At 38.7% G+C, this 22,016-nt stretch overlaps 1 protein-coding gene across 1 annotated transcript in view; it reads left to right on the top strand.

Annotated features, from left to right (window-relative positions):
- Positions 1-22,016, top strand: part of TANGO6 (transport and golgi organization 6 homolog) — a 180,859-nt gene that overhangs the window by 84,726 nt on the left and 74,117 nt on the right. The window contains exon 16 of the mRNA XM_065919341.1: positions 20,693-20,833. Coding sequence (XP_065775413.1) covers positions 20,693-20,833 — 141 coding nt within the window. The remainder of the gene's footprint in view (positions 1-20,692; positions 20,834-22,016) is intronic.

Below are 22,016 nucleotides of genomic sequence, written 5' to 3' on the forward strand. Positions count from 1 at the left end.
TTTAATTGGAGTATAATTGCTTTACAGTGTTGTATGAGTTTCTGCTGTACAACAGTGTGGAGCAGTCATAAGTACACATATATCCACTCTCTCTTGACCCTCCCTCCCACCCCCCATCCCACCCCTCCAGGTCATCACAGAGCACCGGGGGCAGCTCCCTGCACTACGCTGCAGTTTCCTACTAGCTACCTGTTTTACACGTGAAGTGAAAGTCACTCAGTTGTGTCCTACTCTTTGGGATCCCATGGACTGTACAGTCCATGGAATTTTCCAGGCCAGAATACTGGAGTGAGTAGCCTTTCCCTTCTCCAGAGGATCTTCCCAACCCGGGTCTCTCGCATTGTGGGTGGATTCTTTACCAGCAGAACCACAAGGGAAGCCCAAGAATACTGGAATGGGTAGCCTATCCCTTGTCCAGTGGATCTTCCCAACCCGGGAATCGAACTGGGATCTCCTGCATTGCAGATGGATTCTTTACCAATTGAGCTATCAGGGAAGCCCTTGTTTTACACGTGGTAGTGTATATATGTCAGTGCTACTCTGAATTCGTCCCACCCTCTCCTTCCCTTCCCATCCTGTGTCCACAAGTCCGTTTTCTATGTCTGTCCCATATTTTATTGAAACTTCCTTGAGGCAACAGCTGTAGGGTCACCCTCCCTTGCTCTTCCCTCCCAAACTGAAGTGTTTATCTTACCCTTCATTTCAAATACAAATTAAAATTCCTAATCACACCCAGTGTGATTAAGATGATTCTTGAAGTTATTCACACACTTAATAAGCCCAATTATATTTTTCATTCACCTTGACATAGTTACTTGTGTTGCTGAATCATAGGTTTAACATTTTTAACTGATTGAAATATCATTTCCCCCCTCTGTGGTCACGTCAAGATCTTGGGCAGTGGTGGAAAAATGCACTTAAACAGTGTAGTTTGGAGCAACTCACCTTTAGATTTTTGCATTAGACTTTTACACTTAATTTTTTTTCCTGATCTGGTGGCATCTCTACTGTCCCAGAGGAGGCTGGAAGATAGGGAATGAACTGAGCCTCAGGGAATGCAGATCACAGACTCTGCACTACCAAAGACCTAATTAGGTCATCCTTCCGTCCACCTGCCAAATCACGATAGCTAAAGTTTTCTTTCTTAGGCGAAGACAGTTTCTGAAGCACTTCTTTTTCTTTTCTTTTTCTTAAATTTAATTTTGCCTGTGCTGAGTCTTTGTTGCTGTGAGGACTTTTCTCTAGCTGTGGCAAGCAGGAACTACTCTCTCGTTGCAGAGCAGGGGTTCAGGGGCACTCGGGCTTCAGTCGTTGCTGCACGTGGGCTCAGTAGTTGTGGCTCACAAGCTTGGTTGCAGGCAGATTCTCTACCACTGAGCCACCAGGGAAGCCCCTCTGAAGCACTTTTGTATTTTATGTTCAACATCTGTTTTCCATTATTGATAACCTGACTTTAGACAGTGACAGAAAGACTGTAAAATATCTTTGGCTGTTGGTTTTTTCCTTAATAGTTTTAAATGGTCATTCATTCAACAAATATTCATTGACCACCTACTCTGTGTAAGGGTGCTGCACTCAGTATACTGCTGAGGAAAAACAGTCGTGCCCTGCCTTCATGGAATATATATAGTTTGAGGCAGGGAGGAGGTGGAGGGGACAAATGCTAATCAAAAGTCACACAAATGGGACTTCCTTGCAGTCCAGTGGTTGAGACTTCACCTTTTAATGCATGGGGTGTGAGTTCGATCCTTGGTTGGGGAGCTAAGATCCCACCTGCCTTGGGGCCAAAAAACCAAAACATAAAACAGAAGCAGTATTGTAACAAATTCAGTAAAGACTTTAAAAATGGTTCACATCCAAAAAAAAAAAAAAAGTCTTTAAAAGTTTAAAAGGTCACACAGATGTGAAATGTGGCTTTGACAGATGCTGGGAAGGAAGGTAGACAGTGATACTAGAGCCTGTGTTAGGGACATTTTACCTGACAGAAAGGGGTAGGAGGAAGTGACCCTTAAGGTGAGATCTGGTGCCTAGTGAAGAAGGGAGGGACCAGTGATGCAGACCGAGGGCATGGTGAAGTAGCAGAGCTGTACCAGGGGAGGAGCCTGCAGCCTGGAAGGACCCCACAGGTCAGTGAAGGAGGGGTGGGCTGGATAGGCTCTTTTCTTTTTCTCTCTTTCATTGAACCTCCTCTAAAAAAACATCAGATTCTGCTGCTTTAAAAACAACAACAAAAGATTAGAAGAATCACTGTCCTGGGCCATCTACGTGACCTGACAAGGAAGTTTTATAATCCATGTCACATGTGATATGTCATGTGACACATACCTTTCATCACCTTCTCACCCCGTTAGAGATTGTCACTGAATGTTTGACTGTCTGTAGAAATCTCTCAGTTCAGTTGTCCAACACACAGCCCCTAACCATTACAAAAAATACTCCCATTGCAGACGACAAAGGCAGAAACATATGGAGTTATTTTAGGTCAGTGGTTTTCAAATTTTTTTTTTATAGCAACAGAATACACTTTTCAAGTGAGATCTAATATGAAGGCATCAAAAACTCAAATGACTTTTATTTTCTTTGTGCCTTTTTTCTTAGCGGTTTCATGTTCTCTAGCATGAACATTTATTGCTTTTATAACCAGAAGATAGTGGCCTTTGAATTATGTGGCTGTTTAGGAAAGCTGGTAACAAGTTTCAGGGACTATCCCAGATTGAAACAGATGGCTCTCTGTTGTAGTACCCGCTGTTGACCTTTTCACAACTAGGGATTAGTAAGGCACAGGGTGACCATGGCTTTTTCACTGTGAAATTATATGATAACAGCAGAAACCTTACTGACAAACAGATGTTTTTCCCAAGTGGAGCTTTTCTTAATGAAATGGTTGCTTAGGAACCAGACCATAATAATAACTTTTCTATATTTAGGTTGCAAAGTGATTCAGTTTTCAGAATTACTAAGTCGAGGAATACTAATTAGATAAAATTGAATCTATCCATTATTTCTTGTCTTGCAGTTGAGCGACCAAATGGTTAAAATAGAAGCAAAATTTTGTCCAGATATGTCTGTCTGGATGCTATTCATAACAAGGACATAAAGGGAAAACTATAGCTCATAGAGCCACCCTGCTCTGCTCTTAAATATGATTCTCTGGTGGCACCATGTGTTTGGTCTTTCATCAGTTCGTATTAGACGTTTTTGTATGTGACACTTGTTAGGTTGTTGAGTGGGTCAAAAATTGTGTGTGAAAAATGTGAAAATAGCTTCAGGTTATGCTCAGTGAGACAGCAGTGTAAAGGAAAGGCACTATCGCTTGTTTAGGATGACAGATTTGATAAATGGAAAATCTTACATGCTAACTATTACTAACAACAAAGAAACCTCAATATGTACCATGTTTGTCAGGTGTGTTAAAACATTAAATCTTCTATTCAACTAGACAAAAATCTAGAAGAAAATACATTTCTCTTTTCCATTTCCAATAATGGTGAGATGTATGCTCAATATGTGCTCAGACTCTTTGTGACCTCCTGTAGTGTAGCCCACCAGGCTCCTATCTAAAGAATTTTCTAGGCAAGAAGACTGGAGCGGGTTGCCATTTCCTCCTCTAGGGGATCTTCCTGACCTAGGGGTCAAACCCACATCTCTTGTGTCTTCTGCATTAGCAGATAGATTCTTTACCAGTGAACCACCAGGGAAGCCAATGATGAGATATTGTTGTTTAGTCACTCAGTCATGTCCAACTCTGAGACCCCATGAACCGCAGTGCGCCAGGCTTCTCTGTTCTTCACTATCTTCTGGAGTTTGCTCAAACTTATGTCTATTGAGTCGATGATGTCCCACGATGAGATACCTCAATTGAAACAATTTTATGCAGGTTAACATATTTAAGACACTTTAAAAGCATAAAAGAGCTAACAAGAAAATAGCAAATTACCGAGCCAGCATCTGAAGAGAAAGTGAAAGTGGCTCAGTCATGTCCGACTCTTCGCAGCCCCATGGACTCTACAGTCCATGGAATCCTCCAGGCTAGGATACTGTTGTGGGTTCTTAAGAGAAAACCAGATCCTAAAAGGTAAATGGAGCTTAAGAACCTGCATTTACCCTCAGGAAATTTGCTGAAATTAAGTTTTAGTTTCCTGCTGTTGAAGGTCAGACCTGTAGAAGCGATAGCCTGTCTAGTCCCAACTTGAAGTGTAGTGAAGCCGTTCAGTCGTGTTTGACTCTTTGTGACCCCATGGACTGTAGCCTATCAGGCTTCTCCGTCCATGGGATTTTCCAGGCAAGAGTACTGCAGTGGGTTGCCATTTCCTTCTCCAGAGGATCTTCCCGACCCAGGGATCGAACCCCGGTCTCCCACAGTGTAGGCAGACGCTTTACCGTCTGAGCCACAAGGGTAGCCCTAGTCCCAACTTGAAATGGGGAGTCTAATAGAAGACCTCTAGCGTTAAGCTTAGATCCCAAAGGAATACACTTTCAGGTGAATAGAAAGTGAAAATGGTATTCCTTCATCTTATCCCCAGGGACTGGAAAGGGCATTGTCTTGTCACTGGAGAGACTGTAATCCCAGAGTGGTCCACCTCTCTTGCATATTTGTATTACTGGGATTCTGGAAAGTTCAAACTGGGAATTAGAGTTTTAAATATTTATATACTCATGGTGTCTGTGGATGTCTTACAAAAAAGCGTATCTCTATAGAAGAAGGGACCGTCACCCTAGACCTGAAAGAATCCTCATAATATTTTTAAAACTTTTAATGATTAAAAATTTTATTATGGTACATTTATTATAAAATTTTCTCTTCTAACCATCTTTAAATGTACAATTTAGTGGCATTAAGTATATCTATAATGTTGTGTCACTTCTATTTCCAAAACTTTTTCAACAGCCCACCCAGAAACTCTTAACCATTAAGCAATAACTACCCATTCCTTCTCTTAAGATAATTATTGTATATTTAGTTATGTATAATAATTATAACATAGTCACAAAATAGCCAAGCACAAGGAAACAATGTCCCAGAAGACTTTGGATGTTGGACTTCAGTTCAGCTCAGTTCAGTCGCTCTGTCCTGTCCAACTCTTCAACCCCATGGACTGCAGCATACCAGGCTTCCCTGTCCATCTCCAGCTCCCGGAGCTTGCTCAAACCCATGTCTGTGAAGTCAGTGATGCCATTCAGCCATCTCATCCTTTGTAATCCCGTTCTCCTCCTGCCTTCAATCTTTCCCAGCATCAGGGTCTTTTCCAAGGAGTCAGTTCTTCGCATTGGGTGGCCAAAGTATTGGGGGTTTGAGCTTCAACATCAGTCCTTCCAATGAATATTCAGGACTGATTTCTTTTAGGATTGACTGGTTTGATCTCCTTGTAATCCAAGGGACTCTCAAGAGTCTTCTCCAACACCACAGTTCAAAAGCAAATTCACTGATTAGCTCTAGTAATTTTCTGATAATGTCTTTAGGGGTTTCTATGTACAGTATCATGTCGTCTGCAAACAGTGAGAGCCTTACTTCGTCTTTTCCAATCTGGATTCCTTTTATTTCTTTTTCTTCTCTGATTGCTGTAGCTAGGACTTCTAAAACTATGTTGAGTAATAGTGGTGAAAGTGGACACACTTGTTTTGTTCCTGATCTTAAGAGAGAATGCTTTCAAATGCTTTCAGTTTTTCACCGTTGAGAGTAATGTTTGCTATAGGCTTATCGTGTATGACCTTTACTATGTTGAGGTAGGTTTCTTCTATGCCCATTTTTTGAAAAGTTTTAATCATAAATGGGTGCTAAATTTTGTCATATGGTTTTTATGTTTCACTTTGTTAGTATGGTGTATCACATTGATTCATTTGCATATATTGAAGAATCCTTGCATTCCTGGAATAAACCCAACTTGATCGTGGTGTATGAGCTTTTAGATGTGTTGCTGAATTCTGTTTGCTAAAGTTTTGTTGAGGATTTTTGCATCTATGTTCATCAGTAATATTGGCCTGTAGTTTTCTTTTTTTGTGTTGTCTCTGTCTGTTTTTGGTATCAGGGTGATGGTGGCCTCATAGAATGAGTTTGGAAGTGTTCTCTCCTCTGCAGTTTTTTGAAAGAGTTTTAAAAGGATAGGCATTAGCTCTTCTCTAAATGTCTGTTAGAACTCTCCTGTGACGCCGTCTGGTCCTGGGTTTTTGTTTTTTGGGGAGATTTTTTTTTTATCACAGCTTCAGTTTCAGTGCTTGTAATTGGGTTGCTCATAATTTCTGTTTCTTCTTGGTTCAGTCTTGGAAGGTTGAACTTGTCTAAGAATATGTCATTTCTTCCAGGTTATCCATTTTATTGCCATATAGTTGTTTATACTAGTCTGTCATAATCCTTTGTATTTCTGCATTGTCTGTTGTAACCTCTCCTTTTTCATTTCTAATTTTGTTGGTTTGATTCTCTTTTTTTCTTGATGAGTCTGGCTAAAGGATTGTCAATTTTGTTTATCTTCTTAAAAAACCAGCTTTTAGTTATATTAATCTTTACTGTTGTTTCTTTCATTTCTTTTTCATGTATTTCTGCTCAGATCTTTATGATTTCTTTCCTTTTGCTAATTTTGGGGTTTTTTGTTCCTGTTTTTCCAGTTGTTTTAGGTGTAAAGTTAGGTTGTCTGTTCGATGTTTTTCTTGTTTCTTGAGGTAGAATTGTATTGCTATAAACTTCTCTCTTAGAACTGCTTTTGCTGTACCCCATAGGTTTTGAGTTGTTGTGTTTTCATTGTCATTTGTTTCTAGAAATCCTTTGATTTCCCTTTTGATTTCTTCAGTAACCTGTTGGTTATTTAGTGTTTGTGTTTCTTACAGTTTTTTTCTTGTAATTGATATCTAGTGTCATAGTATTGTGGTTGGAGAAGATGGTTGATACGATTTCAATTTTCTTAAATTTACTGAGGTTTGATTTGTGACCCAGGATGTAGTCTGTCCTGGAGAATGTTCCACGTGCACTTGAGAAGAAGGTGTATTCTGCATTTGGATGGAATGTCCTGAAGATATCAATGAGATCTATCTCATCTAATGTATCATTTAAGACTTGTGTTTCCTTATTAATTTTCTGTTTTGATGATCTGTTCATTGGTGTGAGTGGGGTGTTAAACTCTCTGACTACTATTGTGTTACTGTCAATTTCTCCTTTTATGTTTGTTTGTGTTTGCCTTATGTACTGAGTTGCTCCTACGTTGGGTGCATAGATATTTACAACTGTTATGCCTTTCTCTTGGATTGATCCCTTGATCATTATGTAGTGTCCTTCCTTATCTCTTGTAATCTTCTTTATTTTAAGGTCTATTTTGTCTGATATGAGGATTGCTCCTCCAGCTTTCTTTTGCCTCCCATTTGCATGGAATTTATTTTTCCATCCTCTTGCGTTCAGTCTATATGTGTCTTGAGGTCTGAAGTGGGTTTCTTGTAGATAGCATGTATTTGGGTCTTGTTTTTGTATCCATTCAGCCAGTCTGTGTCTTTTGGTTGGAGCATTTAGTCCATTTACATTTAAAGTAATTATTGATATATGTTCCTGTTGCCATTTTCTTAATTATTTGGGGTTGATTTTGTAGATCTTTTCTCTTCTCTTGTATTTCTTGACTATATAAGTCCCTTTGACATTTGTTGTAAAGCTGATTTGGTGGTACTGAATTCTCTTAACTTTCTGAAAAGCTTTTTATTTCTCCATCAATTCTGAATGAAATCCTTACTGGGTACAGTATTCTTGGTTGTAGATTTTTCCCTTTCAATACTTTAAATATATCCTGCCATTCCCGTCTGGCCTGCAGAGTTTTTGCTGAAAGATCAGCTGTTAAGCATATGGGGTTTCCCTTGTATGTTACTTGTTGCTTCTCCCTTGCTGCTTTTAATATTCTTTAGTCTTTGTTAATTTGATTAATATGTGTCTTGGCGCGTTTCTCCTTGGGTTTATCCTGAATGGGACTCTTTGTGCCTCTTGGACTTCATTGACTATTTCCTTTTCCATGCTGGGGAAATTTTCAACTATAATCTCTTCAAAAATTTTCTCATACCCTTTCTTTTTCTCTTCTTCTTCTGGGACCCCTATCATTCAAATGTTGGTACGTTTGATATTGTCCCAGAGGTCTCTGAGGCTGTCCTCAATTCTTTCCGTTCTTTTTACTTTGTTCTGCTCTTCAGAAGTTATTTCCACCATTTTATCTTCCAGCTCACTGATTCATTCTTCTGCTTCAGATATTCTGCTGTTGATCCCTTCTCGAGTATTTTTAACTTCAGTAATTGTGTTGTTTGTATGTTTATTCTTTAATTCTTCTAGGTCTTTGTTAATTGATTCTTGCATTTCCTCCATTTTGTTTTCAAGGTTTTTCATCATCTTTACTATCATTATTCTGAATTCTTTTTCAGGTAGTTTGCCTATTTCCTCTTCATTTGTTTGGACTTCTGTGTTTCTAGTTTGTTCCTTCATTTGTGTAGTTACCTTCCTTTTCTGTCCAGAGTCCCTGCTCTAGGTAACAGCAAATCTATTTTCTGTCTCTGCTGACTTATGTTTGTCCTTCTCATTGCAAATCTTTTTTCTTTAATTATACTTTGCATTTCAATTAAGGTTAAATTATTTTGACATTAATGAACTTTAAACTTTTATGAGATGACATCTATTAATTTTTTCTTTTTGATTTCTCCATCCAGAGATTAAATACTGTCTCTCTGTGCTGCATTCTGCATAATGTCTTCCTTTCTATCTTCTGATTCATTAACACTCTCTTAACTTTGTCTACTGTAAAACTCATTCATTGAAGTTTTAATTTTATCCTACTCTTTGAACATTTTCTTTGGTTTATTTTTCAAATGTGCTGCATCAGATTTGGTTGCTTTCTATCCCTGAAGATATTTTCAAGCTTGTCTTATTTTTCTTTGAGTATAGGAAGCCTCGTTACTTAATAATTTGTGTGTGTTACATCCAACATTGTAACACACACAAAAGTCCACCGTTTGTTCATAGGAAGCATCACTATAAACAAAGCTAGTGGAAGTGATGGAATTCCAGTTGAGCTATTTCAAATCCTAAAAGATTATGCTGTGAAAGTGCTGCACTCAATATGCCAGCAAATTTAGAAAACTCAGCAGTGCCACAGGACTGGAAAAGGTCAGTTTTCATTCCAATCCCAAAGAAAGGCAATGCCAAAGAATGCTCAAACTACTGCACATTTGTACTCATCACACGCTAGTAAAGTAATGCTCAAAATTCTCCAAGAGAGGTTACAGCAAACATTATTCTCAATGGTGGAAAACTGAAAGCATTCCTCCTAAGATCAGGAACAAGACAAGGGTGTTCACTTTCACCACTATTCAACATAGTTTTAGAAGTCCTAGCTACAGCAATCAGAGAAGAAAGGGAAATAAAAGAAATCCAGATCAGAAAAGAAGTAAAGCTCTCACTGTTTGCAGATGATACAATACTGCACATAGAAACCCCTAAAGATAGTATCAGAATATTACTAGAGCTAATTAGTGAATTTAGCAAAGTTGCAGGATAGAAAATCAGTACACAGAAACACTTGAATTTTGTATACTAACAATGAAAATTCAGAAAGAGAAATTAAGGAAGCAATCCCATTCACCATTGCAGCAAAAAAAAATTCAGTATCTAGGAATAAGCTTACCTAAGGAGACCAAGATACTGTACACAGAAAATTAGAAGACAGTGATGAAAGAAATCAAAGACGATATAAACAGATGGAGAGATATTCCATGTTCCTGGGTAGGAAGAATCACTATTGTGAAAATGATTTTACTACCAAATGCATTCTACAGATTCAGTGCAATCCCTATCAAATTACCAATGACATTTTTCACAAAACTAGAACAAAAAATTTCACAATTCATATGGAAACACAAAAGACCCTGAATAGCCAAAGCAGTCTTGAGAAAGAAGAATGGAGCTGGAGGAATCAACCTTCCTGACTTCAGGTTATACTACAAAGCTACGGTCATCAAGACAGTGTGGTGCTGGCACAAAAACAGAAACATAGACCAATGGAAGAAGATAGAAAGCCCAGAAATAAACCCATGCACCTATGGGTACCTTATTTTTGACAAAGGAGGCAAGAATATACAATGGGGCAAAGACAGCCTCTTCAATAAATGGTGCTTGGAAAACTGGACAGCTACATGGAAAAGAATGAAATTAAACTCTTCCTAACACCATACCAAAGATAAACTCAAAATGAAATAGAAACCTAAAGGTAAGATCAGAAACTATAAAACTCTTAAAGGAAAACATAGGCAGAACACTCAATGACATAAATTAAAGCAAGATCATCTATGACCCACCTGCTAGAGTAACAGAAATAAAAACAAAAGTAAACAACTGGGACCTGATTAAACTTAAAAGCTTTTGCACAGCAAAGGAAACTATAAGCAAGGTGAAAAGACAGCCTTCAGAATGGGAGAAAATAATGGCAATGAAACAACTGACAGAATTAATTTCCCAATTACACAAGCAGCTCATACAACTCAATACCAGAAAAACAAACAACCCAATCAAAAAGTGGGAAAAAGACCTAAACAGATATTTCTCCAAAGAAGACATACACATGGCTGACAAACACATGAAAAGATGCTCAGCATTGCTCATTATTAGAGAAATGCAAATCAAAACCACAGTGAGAGACCACTTCACACTGGTCAGAATGACCATCATCAAAAAGTTACAAACAGTAAATGCTGGAGAGGGTGTGGAGAAAAAGGAATGCTTTTGCCCTGTTGGTGGGACTGTAAATTGATACAGCCACTGTGGAAGACAGTATGGAGATTCCTTAGAAAACTAGGAATAAAACCACCATGTGACCCAGCAACCCCACCCCTAGGCATATACTCTGAGGAAACCAAAATTGAAAAAGATGCATGTATCCCATTGTCATTGCAGCACTATTTACAATAGCTGGAACATGGAAGCAACCTAGATGTCCATCGACAGATGAATGGATAAAGAAGTTGTGGTACATAGACATAGTGGAATATTACTCAGTCATAAAAAGGAATGCATTTGTGTCAGTTCTAATGAGGTGGATGAACTTAGAACCTATTATATAGAGTGAAGTCAGAAAGATTAATATTGTATTCTAATGCATATATACAGAATCTAGAAAAATGGTACCGGAGAATTTATTTACAGGGCAGCAGTGAAGAAACAGACATAGAGAATAGACTTATGGACATGGAGAGGGGAGGAGAGGGTGAGATGTATGGAAAGAGTAACATGGAAACTTATATTACCATATGTAAAATAAATAGCCAATGGGAATTTCCTGCCTGGCTCAGGAAACTCTTTTAACAGGGGCTCTGTATCAACCTTGAAGGGTGGGATGGGGCGGGAGATGGGAGGGAGGTTCAAAAAGGGAGGGGATATATGTATACCTATGGCTGATTCATGTTGAGGTTTGACAGAAAACAACAAAATTCTGTAAAGCAATTATCCTTCAGTAAAAAAATAATTAAAAAAAATAGGCAATTCATGGTAGAGGAACGTGGAAGTTGCTCAGTCGTGTCTCACTCTTTGAGACCCCATGGACTGTAGCATTTCAGGCTCCCCTGTCCTTGGGATTCTCTAGGCAAGAACACTGGAGTGGGTTGCCATTCCCTTCTCCAGGGAATAAAGATTTAAGGAACTTTTCTAATAGGCAAAGAAATGTAGATTAAAATAATAATGAAATACAATTTTTAACACCATTTCAAAAAACAGATTTTTTTTAAGATGGGAAGAATATTCAGTGCTGGCCAGTTGTAGGGTGCCTATTTCACTAGGCACCCTTGAACTCTATTGGTAGGAAAAGTAACTGGAACATTTTAGGAATGCAGCTTTGAAAATGTTTTTATACCCTTGGAGCCAGTTCTTTATCTTTGGGGAAATCTACCCTAAGAATATAAATGGGAGTTAGGTGCTTATGCTAATTCTGTCTGAAAAGGTCTATGAAATGTTTTCCATCGATGAATAATTTTGCAAATGGCTCTTGGTCCCAGGGACAGCTCTCAATTAAAAAACCCAATTGAAGAACCTTATGCTTTCATAGCTCATTTGTCCCCTTCTCCAGGAAGCCCCACCCCTTCCTAAACCCTTTTTTCACTCTTCTCTCCCTGTGTTCTCATTATACCCCAAAATGCTGCACTAACCACACTGTCTTGTAATCATTGTCTGATTTGTCTCTCTCAGATAGGCACTGTCGTATTACATTTGTAACACTTAGTACCTGGCACATGGTAGAACTCTGTTAATGTGTGAATGTGTGAAAGAATGATTTCCATTGCCTTTATTCTAAAGCTGTTTTCCAAGCTTTAGGATTTATGCCATAGCTGCAGATTACTTCTATACGCTCCTATGTAACCAATTTGTATTTTTTTAATTGACCCCTTTCCCCCTCTTTTTAAAGAAAGTAAAATTGAAAAGAATCCTTACTATTTCTCCATGCTAAATAATAGTATTGCTATTAAAGTTTTCATTATTATTGTTAGACCACTCCAAATGACCTAGTGTGCAAGCCAAGCCATCTGGGGGAATAAACCTTCCCCCCCAATCTTCCCAGAAAAAAAACAGACTTAAGTAAAGCAAAATTGTTCACTATAAAAAATGTGTGTGTATACGTGTGTGTGTGTGTGTGTGTGCACGCTTGTGTGTATTTATTCACAAGAGTGAGGTATGGATGAGTGGGCATTAAAATGCTTATGTTGATTTCAGGTTTCAAGTTTTTTTTTAGAGACAGCTTTTTTGAGATATAATTCACATACCATACCATTTGCTTTTTTTAGGTGTGTAATATAATAGCTTTGAGTGTATTCGGAGTTGCACATCTATCACCACAATCCATCTTAGAACATTTTCATTACTCTAAAAAGAGACCGGTTCCCCATAGCCTTTATTCCTCAATCCTCCCATACATCCATGTGTGACTTTTTTCTTATGTTTTTCTCTAGTATTTGAATCTTTTATAGTGACTATGTATTTTTTATGTATGATCAGGGGAAAAGTAACATTCTTTTGATTGTGGAAATGGTTTTTCAAGGCTTCTCCTTTTCTCCTCTGTTTATAGATGTCCTGCTTATTTAGCAAAGTGATTTAAACCTGAGGGCCCTGACTAGAGGTCTGGTCACTTGCCAGGATTGTAGGCAGAGTGTTTAAGTATATATATGCATTTTATCAGGGCAGATTTACAGCAGCGCTGCCTGGTTTCCATATGAAACTACCATTTATATCCTACATGTCATGGTTACTGATTTCGCAACAGTCACTTTTTCTGAGCCAGTCTTGGCCCAGAGCACCTAGAGACTTACCTAATCATCTTATCTTATCAGGATATCTGCTACCTTCAACTGAAGGAAAAAAGGGAGAACTCTGGAGTTTCTATCTTGCCTCTATCACTGCTTGGTATCCAAAGCACAGAGCAGATCTTAGAGCCTTAAGACACTGGATCATGAGAAAGATCAGCCATGTCTTGTTAGAGCTTCAGGCCAGGTGATCACTCCCCTGGGAGGCTTTGACTCTCAAAACTAGTGAGAACCCGACGCATCAGTCAGCTTTGCTGATTCTGCAGCTTCTCTTTGCCTAAGTTTGAGGTGAAATGTCAGTAGAAAACTTAGAAAGAAATGAATCTGGAGTTCAGGTAGTACTCCCTCTACTGGGACCACCTAGCTTGGGGGTCTTCCAAGACTGTTTCTTACCCAGATACAGCTAAAAGATAACTACAGACAGTTTTCTGGAAAATCAGAAGGCCTTCTCTTCATATTATCAGCAATTGTTTCTTTTGATGGCATAAAGAGAATGTTAATGTTTGAAAGCTACTGTAAAGAGAACTCAATAAATAACATCCTGCTTTTTTCTCACCCAGGATCAGCTGAAATGCAAGTTTCTCTGAATGCACAGGACAATGATTACTCTCAAAGCAGCACTAATTGCTGTTTTCTCTTCCTTCCTTCCTCACTTATGCCTTCAGTCAGTATTAGGGCAGCTTTGTTTGTATTTCTGTACTTTAACAATAGAGCCCTTGATCATTGTGTTCTTAAGGCTCACTTTTCTCAGCTCTGTTCTGTATCTCCCAGAAGTAATTGATAGAGGCAGTCCTAACAAGGTAGATTCTAAGCTTTTTGGTGCTGACTTGGGTTTTATTTATTTGGGGGGTGGGTAGTAGAATAAGAGATTTAGGGGAATTGCAATAGCCCATAAAGAAGTGACATGGAGATATTTGAAAATCAATGATTAAAAACAGAAACTCAAAAAAAAAAAAACAAAAACAGAAACTCACTAAAATCCAAGTTTCCCTGTAGGTCTCCTCTGTCATCGCTAATGTCAGCAGCATCTCAAGTCAAAGTCATTTGTGAATTTCATTAACATTGCTACTTCCCTTTTCCACGTTAAGATAAATATAAATAAATAAATATACCGATTAAGAACAAAGCAGTCCCTATGAAGCCCAGCTGGAACCCACGAGGATTCTGCCTGTTCATACAGGATGCAGTGTGCAGACTGCCTCTCCTTCCTCTGACCTTGGAGTCTAATAGAAAGTAAATCTTATGGCTGAGAAACACTTGAAAATGTAAGATTTGCTGTCTTTAGGGTTAGGATTTGCAAAGCTGGTACTTTCTTGGTGGGATAGCAGATGCGGGTTTGCAGTCGTGCTCTTGTCACATGGCAGCTGTGTGATCTGGGACCATATTTTTTACCCTTCTGTTCCTCAGCTTCTCCCTCAGTAAAATTAGGAATGATAGTATTAATAGCATCTACTGCAAAGGATTGTTGGAAGCATTAAACAGATGAATGCATGTAAAGTACTTAGGACCATGCCTGACATATTGAAAACACTCATTAAACGGTAAGAATTTTTACTATCTTTGCTACAAGATTTTCATTTATTATGATAGGTAAATATTTCATAATCCAAATGGCTTCTGGCAAGTACAGTTAACTGTCACTAAGTATAGATTATAGCTTTTTTCCTTCCAAAATGAGAATTAGAGAACAATGTAAGTAAATATATTTGCCTGATTTTAGTGTTTGAGTATATTATTTAGATCTTGGTTTAAAGAAGCAGACTGTAGGTACCGTACCGCCATTCTTACAAATCTTCAACTTATTAGTCTAACCTTCTTTTTTCCTCAGGCCTGAGTAACACTCACTCACGTTAAATCTTTATAGATGTGTTGGGGCTTGTCCATACTTAGCACAACTTTGGAGCTTTAGAGAAACTGAACATTATGTTGGCATGCTAGACATTATCATTTACTCTAATTACAAAGACAACCTGGCTATTCAGTTGCGTTCGCCATACTTCCTTGATTTAATAACCAACTTCCCCAGTTTGTGCAGCTTCCTGGATTCTTGGAGTTGAAATGATTGTTAATTTCCATTATAATGAGCAGTCTCTAATGTAACAACTGAAGTATCTGCTAGAGGGTAGCAGTCTCCTTCTCTCCAGGGTCAATCTTTCTTCTCTTTGTGTCCTTGAGCTGCAACAGGAGAGGACAGTCACGGGCTGGTGATTATCTTTTTGGAATTGGAAGGAAAAGTTCCTTGTGCTTTACCTCTTCACCATCATTGTTCTTTCAAACTAGAGCTTCTTCCCAGGTTAATATACATTTTAACTTTTTTCTAGTTTTTAAAATTAATATGTATCTGTTAATTTCTTTGAACATCCTTTGTGAAGAATCAAGAAGCTTGTCTCCTTCCCAGCTTACGCCTCACAGTTAGTCCTCAGTGATAATCATCCCCTCCACCCACCTTAAATAGTTTGTTCTCGTATATTTATATGAAAAATGCTTTCACAGATCTCGCTGTTAAAATTTCTGCACGTTATCTACTCATTTCCTGTAGATTGGATGGAGGGTTAACATCCACATGCACATGCATGCCTGTAGACACATGCTTGCACTCCTTCTCTTCCTACTCCTTCTCTTCATTTCCCTTTCACAGTTTTTGGCTGAATCACTGGACAGTGTTTTCGGCTGACTCTATGAATATTATTCATGGCTATGCCTAGTTCAGTTGTCCTTTCTTGTGTATTTGCTTAGTTTTCTATCAGATAATTGCTGTTTTTCCACAAATGATCCAACAGCTCTGTCAAATGCATGTCATTATTTTGTCCCATCTTTGTTCTCTTTACCCATACTTCAGCCTTTGATATCTATATTTTTTTCATTCTTGTTGATCAGTTTATTCCTTTTTTACTCCTTGGCTATTAACTGTAGAGAGATTTCAGGGGGAAGATGCTTGTGGTCATTCTGTTACATCTGATTGAAAATTATTTTTGCATTTTCACCTCTAAAAGAGGCTGTTCCATTTTAAAAGACTTTGCCCCTTAGCACAGATTTTTAACTTATATTTTATTTATTTATGTTTGATACGTTACATGGTTCAAAATTTAAAAAGAATACAAAGATACAGAGTTAAAAAATCCCTTTTATCTATCCCCTAGTTACTCCTTTTCCCTCCCTAGAAAGGACCAATATCATTGGTTTCTTGTGTATCTGTACAGAACTATTCATGAGTATTTCCCCTTTGTACACAAATTGTTGAATTTTTATACGCATTGTTTTGCACCTTGCATTTCACTTAACAATGAATCTTAGAATTTATTCCATAAAAGTTCTTTAAAAGCTTCTCATTTTCTTGTGAATATCTTTCTGTGTCTGATTTATTTTACTTAACATAGTTCTCTCAAGGTCCATCCATGTTGAAAATTTGAGTTTTCCTTTTTATGGATGATTAGCATTGCATTGTATTTATTTACCAATGTGTTCTTTGTCCGTTTACCCATTGATGGACATTTAGATTGTTTCTGTGTCTTGGCTATTGTAAACAATGTTGTAATGAACATAGGAGTGCACGTATCTTTTTGAGTTTGTGTTTTTATATTCTTCAGATAAATGCCTAGTGGTAGAATTGCTAGGTCTTATGGTAGCTCTATTTTTAATTTTTTCATGAACCTCCATACTGTTTTCCATAGTAGTCATACCAATTTACCTTCCCACCAACAGTACATGAGAATCCCATTTTTGCCACATCTTCTCCAGCACTTGTTATTTCTTATCTTTTTGATAATAGCTTTCTGACAGGTGTGAGATGGCATCTCATTGTGGTTTTGTTTTATATTTCCCTGGTGATGAGGGATGTTAAATATCTTTTCATGCATCTCTTAGCCATCTGTCTGTCTTCGTTAGAAGAATGCCTAATCAGATCATCTGCTCATTTTTTAGTCAATTTTTCTTTTTGCTATTGAGTTTTATGAATCTTGCAGTTTTTAAATAACAGGTCTTTGAGATATAATTCATATTTCATACAATTCACCCATTTAAAGTGTACAATTCAGTGCTTTTTGTTATACTCACAGTGTGTGTAGCCATCACTGTAATTAATTTTAGAATGTTTTTATCTTTCCATAATGAAATTCCATATCACTAGCTGTCAGTCTTTATTTCTTACCCAACTCCCACAGCCTTAAGCAACCACGAAATCTACTTTCTGTCTGCAGATTTGCCTATTTTGGACATTTTTATGTAAATAGAGTCATACTGTATGCAGGCATTTCTGTTTCTTAACAGTTTTAAGCAGAAATTCAAGTGAGTAGGTGGTTTTCCAAGTTGATGTGGGTATTTTGGGAGATAAGTTGTTACCTACTCAGGAAAGTAAGTCAGATTAGTTTTACAGTGGGGATGACTTAGCAGATTTCCAGGAGAGAGTTAGTCAGCAAAGATATTTAGGATTAGACTATCTTTCCTACAATGTAAAACCCTTGTGTAAAGTGAGACCTAAACTACCGTGACTTTCCAAGGTCTGCAGATCACTGAGCAGTATGCTAAGGGATCATCTTGAAGTCAACACTGGATCAGAATACAGTTCTGGCTTTGTAATGAAAGTCTTTGGGGGAAAAAACAATTGTCTTACAAAATTGACTATCTCTATTTTGTTGCATAATTACTTTCAGTAATATTTTTTCAGTTGGTTAATTTGCCTTATCCTATGCTTTGCCTCCAAACACAGATCAGAACATTTTTATGAACTCTTGCCAGATCTGGTTCACCTTTGCCTTCTGTGTATCTTATCTGTTCCACCACATCTCAAAATGTCTAGTCATTTTCCTGTGATCAGAGCAGGAGCAGGTATCTCTCACACAATCATTTGGTCCTTATTGCCAAAGGGATTGATGTGTCATGTTTCCTTAAAGCCTGGACTGACCCAGAAATTACCCCATTTTTCAGATTACAAAGGAGGGGCCAAGGGTTATAGGAAGGTTAAGGCCAGGTTTCCTCAGTTGTCAAAATTTTTAAAATCTTATCTTTTTAAAAAAAAAAAATTGTTCTGTAGTCTTAACCATCATATGTGCTTCTCTTCACTGGTTTGTGTAAGAGTAAGGAAGGAACCAATGTTCTCTAGGGATTTGTAAATTCATAGGTAGCAACTGTATCCTAGAAGGTAAATTCAAACAGAGAGCCATTTGGCAACCCTTAGTGGAGCAGGCCAGCAGGAAGATAAACAATCGCTAACCTGGAACTGTGGGAAGCAAGGAAACTGTACTGTGCTGTTGGCAACCTTTTTATGAAAGATTGGAAGAATTAAAGCTCCCTGGTAGAACTACAGGTCTAGCATTATGGGAAACTTTATTTTTTAACCTGGATTGTTTCTTTAATCTTAAGAAAGATATATTAGTATTCCTTTGGGTGAAAAAAAATCAAATTGGTGTAAATGTAAAAGGATATTTATTGGCTGATGCACCCTAAGGTTCTAATGAGTAGAAGTATAGTTGGATCCAGGGGCTCAAAGCGTGATGCAGTTCTCTTTTCCTCCTTCGTCTCTTGGTTTGACCCTCCTCTGTATTGACACCATTGTGGAGCAGACTTTCTCCCAGTGATGGTCACTGGGAGCTCCAGGTTAATCACTTCAACAGGCAAAAACAAGAAAACAAAGAGCCAAAATAACCATCCACACAAACACACAAACTCCACGAGCTCATCTTCCCTAGTAGTTCCAAAATTGGTTCTAGGATTGAGTCTCTTTCCTCATTCCTGAACCAGACATTGTGGTGGTGATGGGATGGAATATCCTAAGGCACCTTTGATATGAGTTAGTTCACATATGAAGAGAGAAAGTGGGTCATTAACCCCGCTCAAACAACGTAGACTGAGAATAGGGAAGGAATATTTCCTAAAGGAACAACAGGTGTCATTACCAGAAGAGAGAACAGATGCTATGTGCAACCAAAGTCTGTTTGCTACAGAGAGAAAATCAGGAACTCCCTTGGGTTTTGTTTTGTTTTTTAATTTCAGCTGCACTGGGTCTTCTTTGCAGTGCACTAACTTCTCTAGTTGTGGTGTGTGGGCTTAGTTGCTCTGTGGCATGGGGGATCGTAGTTCCCTGACTAGGGATCGTACCTGCACCTCTTGCATTGGAAGGCAGATTCTTAACCACTAGACTACCAGGGATGTCCCAGTTCACTTGGTTTTGAAGTATACAGCAGGATATGCTCACAGAAGTAAATAACTTCTCTGCTAAAGATTAGTGAGAGAAAATTAGGCATAAATGACAGTAGAAGGGACTCTGGTAATATGTATTTTTCAGAGAAGCTAGATACAGATCAAAGCTTTTTAGAGCAAATCCCTTTTCCCCACCGATTTTCATTATAAAGGTATAACTATATTCCTAAAAGGAGACAGATCCATGGAATTGCTGAGTTGGGAACTTCTGATGAAATAGGAGTTATGGTTGCTACAGATCTGTAATATGTACTAGGCTTTATGATGACATCAGTGATAGAACACCTGCAGATGTTTCTTTTTCCTCACTATTCTTTAGAAGTACGTAACCTCTCCCCAAACCTTCCCTCACCCCAAAGTAATGGAATTTGTGTTTATATAGCTTTGAGACTAGGGTTTTTATTTCTGGTCCTGTCTTAGTCTTATTTCCCTTCTTCTCTCAACCTTTGTGAAGTTTGCTTGCTATGGGTCTGGGCCCGGATAATGTTACCTCTACTGCAGATTCCACCTCTAGGTGTGCTGTGTGAAGAAGAGAGGGTGTCGGCAAGTACTAGGAAGGAGAAATCCGGAGCAGAATCTTCTCTCCTGATCAGGAAACTCAGCTGGGTCTCTACTCCTCATCATGCCCAGAATTTGCATTCCTTATTTCCTTACGGAAATTGCTCTCATCATTGTCAGTTTTACAGAGAAAACTCATTCTAGGGTAAAGAACTGCAGCAAAGATAGGAAGCGCTGCTGTGCTTCAGGCTGATGGATTGGCAGGAGTGATACTAGACTTAGAAACTTACTGACTCAGACCTGAAAGACTCCCTCCAGGGCATTTGATCGAGTCTGTTCCCCTGCTGTGTGAATCCTTGCTATGTTATGTAATCATCTAGCCTCAGCTTCCAGAGTCTAGAATCCATAGGTCATGGAATGTCAGTGCTGAATGTGATCTTAGAGATCATATAGGGCTGAGACCACAAGAATCCAGGAGTGTGAACTCTAAAGACCCATGTTCTTTCCACTACCAATGTTGTCATTCCAAATGAAGGGCAGCCCTTGCTGGTGGAATTACAGAGGTGGATTTAAATGTCTCTGTGAAAAAATAAATAAATAAATAAATAAAAATGTCTCTGTGTTCATCCCATCACAAACTGTCTGGGCTTATTTTCCTTTCAGTGCTAAACAGTAATGAATCCTTTCTTTCCATTTTTCACCCTAGGGGTTGCCCTCCTTTCAGACGTGTACCCTGAGAAAATCTTGCCTGTCCTGCTGGCTCAGTATGATAGCAGTAAAGACAGGCACACACCGGAGACCAGAATGAAAGTGGGGGAAATCCTGATGCGAATCGTCAGGGCATTAGGTGAGTTTTCTTGTTCCAGCCTCTGAAATGGGTTCAGGAAGTGGTGTGGCTGTGGAACCAAAGTCTGTGCACCTTGGAGGCTTGTTATGCTAGCAAGGGGAGGACAGTCTGGGAGCTGGGATGAACTATTTTATGTTCAAGGATTTAGCAAATGTCCAGTGCACACCGACAGATTGGCCCAGTAGTGCGCATGCTCCTGCAGCTGCTTAGTCCCTCCCCTGTGCTATGTCAGGGCCTGATTTTCCTCAGAGCTGGGGCGAGAGGTTTCCCACTTGCTGAGCAACAGTGAGCATGAAAAGAAGGGGAATGTCAGACAGAGAAGGAGGGGTGCTAACTCTGCTTAAATGGCTCTTGTGTACCTGGTTATCTACATTCATGATCTCATCTGATTTTCCCAAGACATTCTCTAAAGAGGCTGTTGTTAGGTCCATTTCATAGATGAGGAAACTGTGGCACAAAGAACTTCAGCAATTTGTTTAAGACTCATTCAGCTGGTAAATAGTAGTGCTAAGAATTAAATCTGCTGGCCCTTCCCTGGTGCTCCAATGGCTAAGACTCCACATTCCCAGTGCAGAGGGCCTGGGTTCCATTCCTGGTCAGGGAACTAGATCCTCCATGCCCCAACTAAGAGTTCACATGCCTCAACTAAAGATCTTGCATGCCACAACAAAGACCCAGTGCAGCCAAATAAACAAATACTAAAAAAAAGATAAGAAGTGAACCTGCCAACTCAGAGGAAATTGCTCAAAACCACAACCATGAGTTGAGAGTATTAAGACTGTGGGCTCCAGAGTTGCATTGCCTGGGATCAGATCCCAAGCTGCTTGCTAGTGACTTTTGATTATAGGAATGGTTCTTGACCTCGTGATGCCTCAGTGTCCTGATATATAAAAAGAAGATATTAATAATACTTAGCCTCATATGCCTATTGTAAGGGTTAAATTTTACTCTTCACTCACTAGGGGAAGATTTTGGAAAACTAGCTTTTTTGCCTCTGGTATCACGAAATCTCATTGAGTTCTTCCTTCACCAGTACGTCCAAGGATTTCAAAAGTTTTCACATAGTCATGTATCATGTCTATGGATATAGCCATTAATTTTCCTAATTTCTGGGTGACCGTTCTGGCTAAAGAAGATAGAACTTATATCTCCAAACACTTAAATTCTTTCATAACTGAAAGGG

The sequence above is a fragment of the Muntiacus reevesi genome, chromosome 2 (assembly GCF_963930625.1).
Source record: "Muntiacus reevesi chromosome 2, mMunRee1.1, whole genome shotgun sequence".
NCBI classification, from domain to species: domain Eukaryota; kingdom Metazoa; phylum Chordata; class Mammalia; order Artiodactyla; family Cervidae; genus Muntiacus; species Muntiacus reevesi.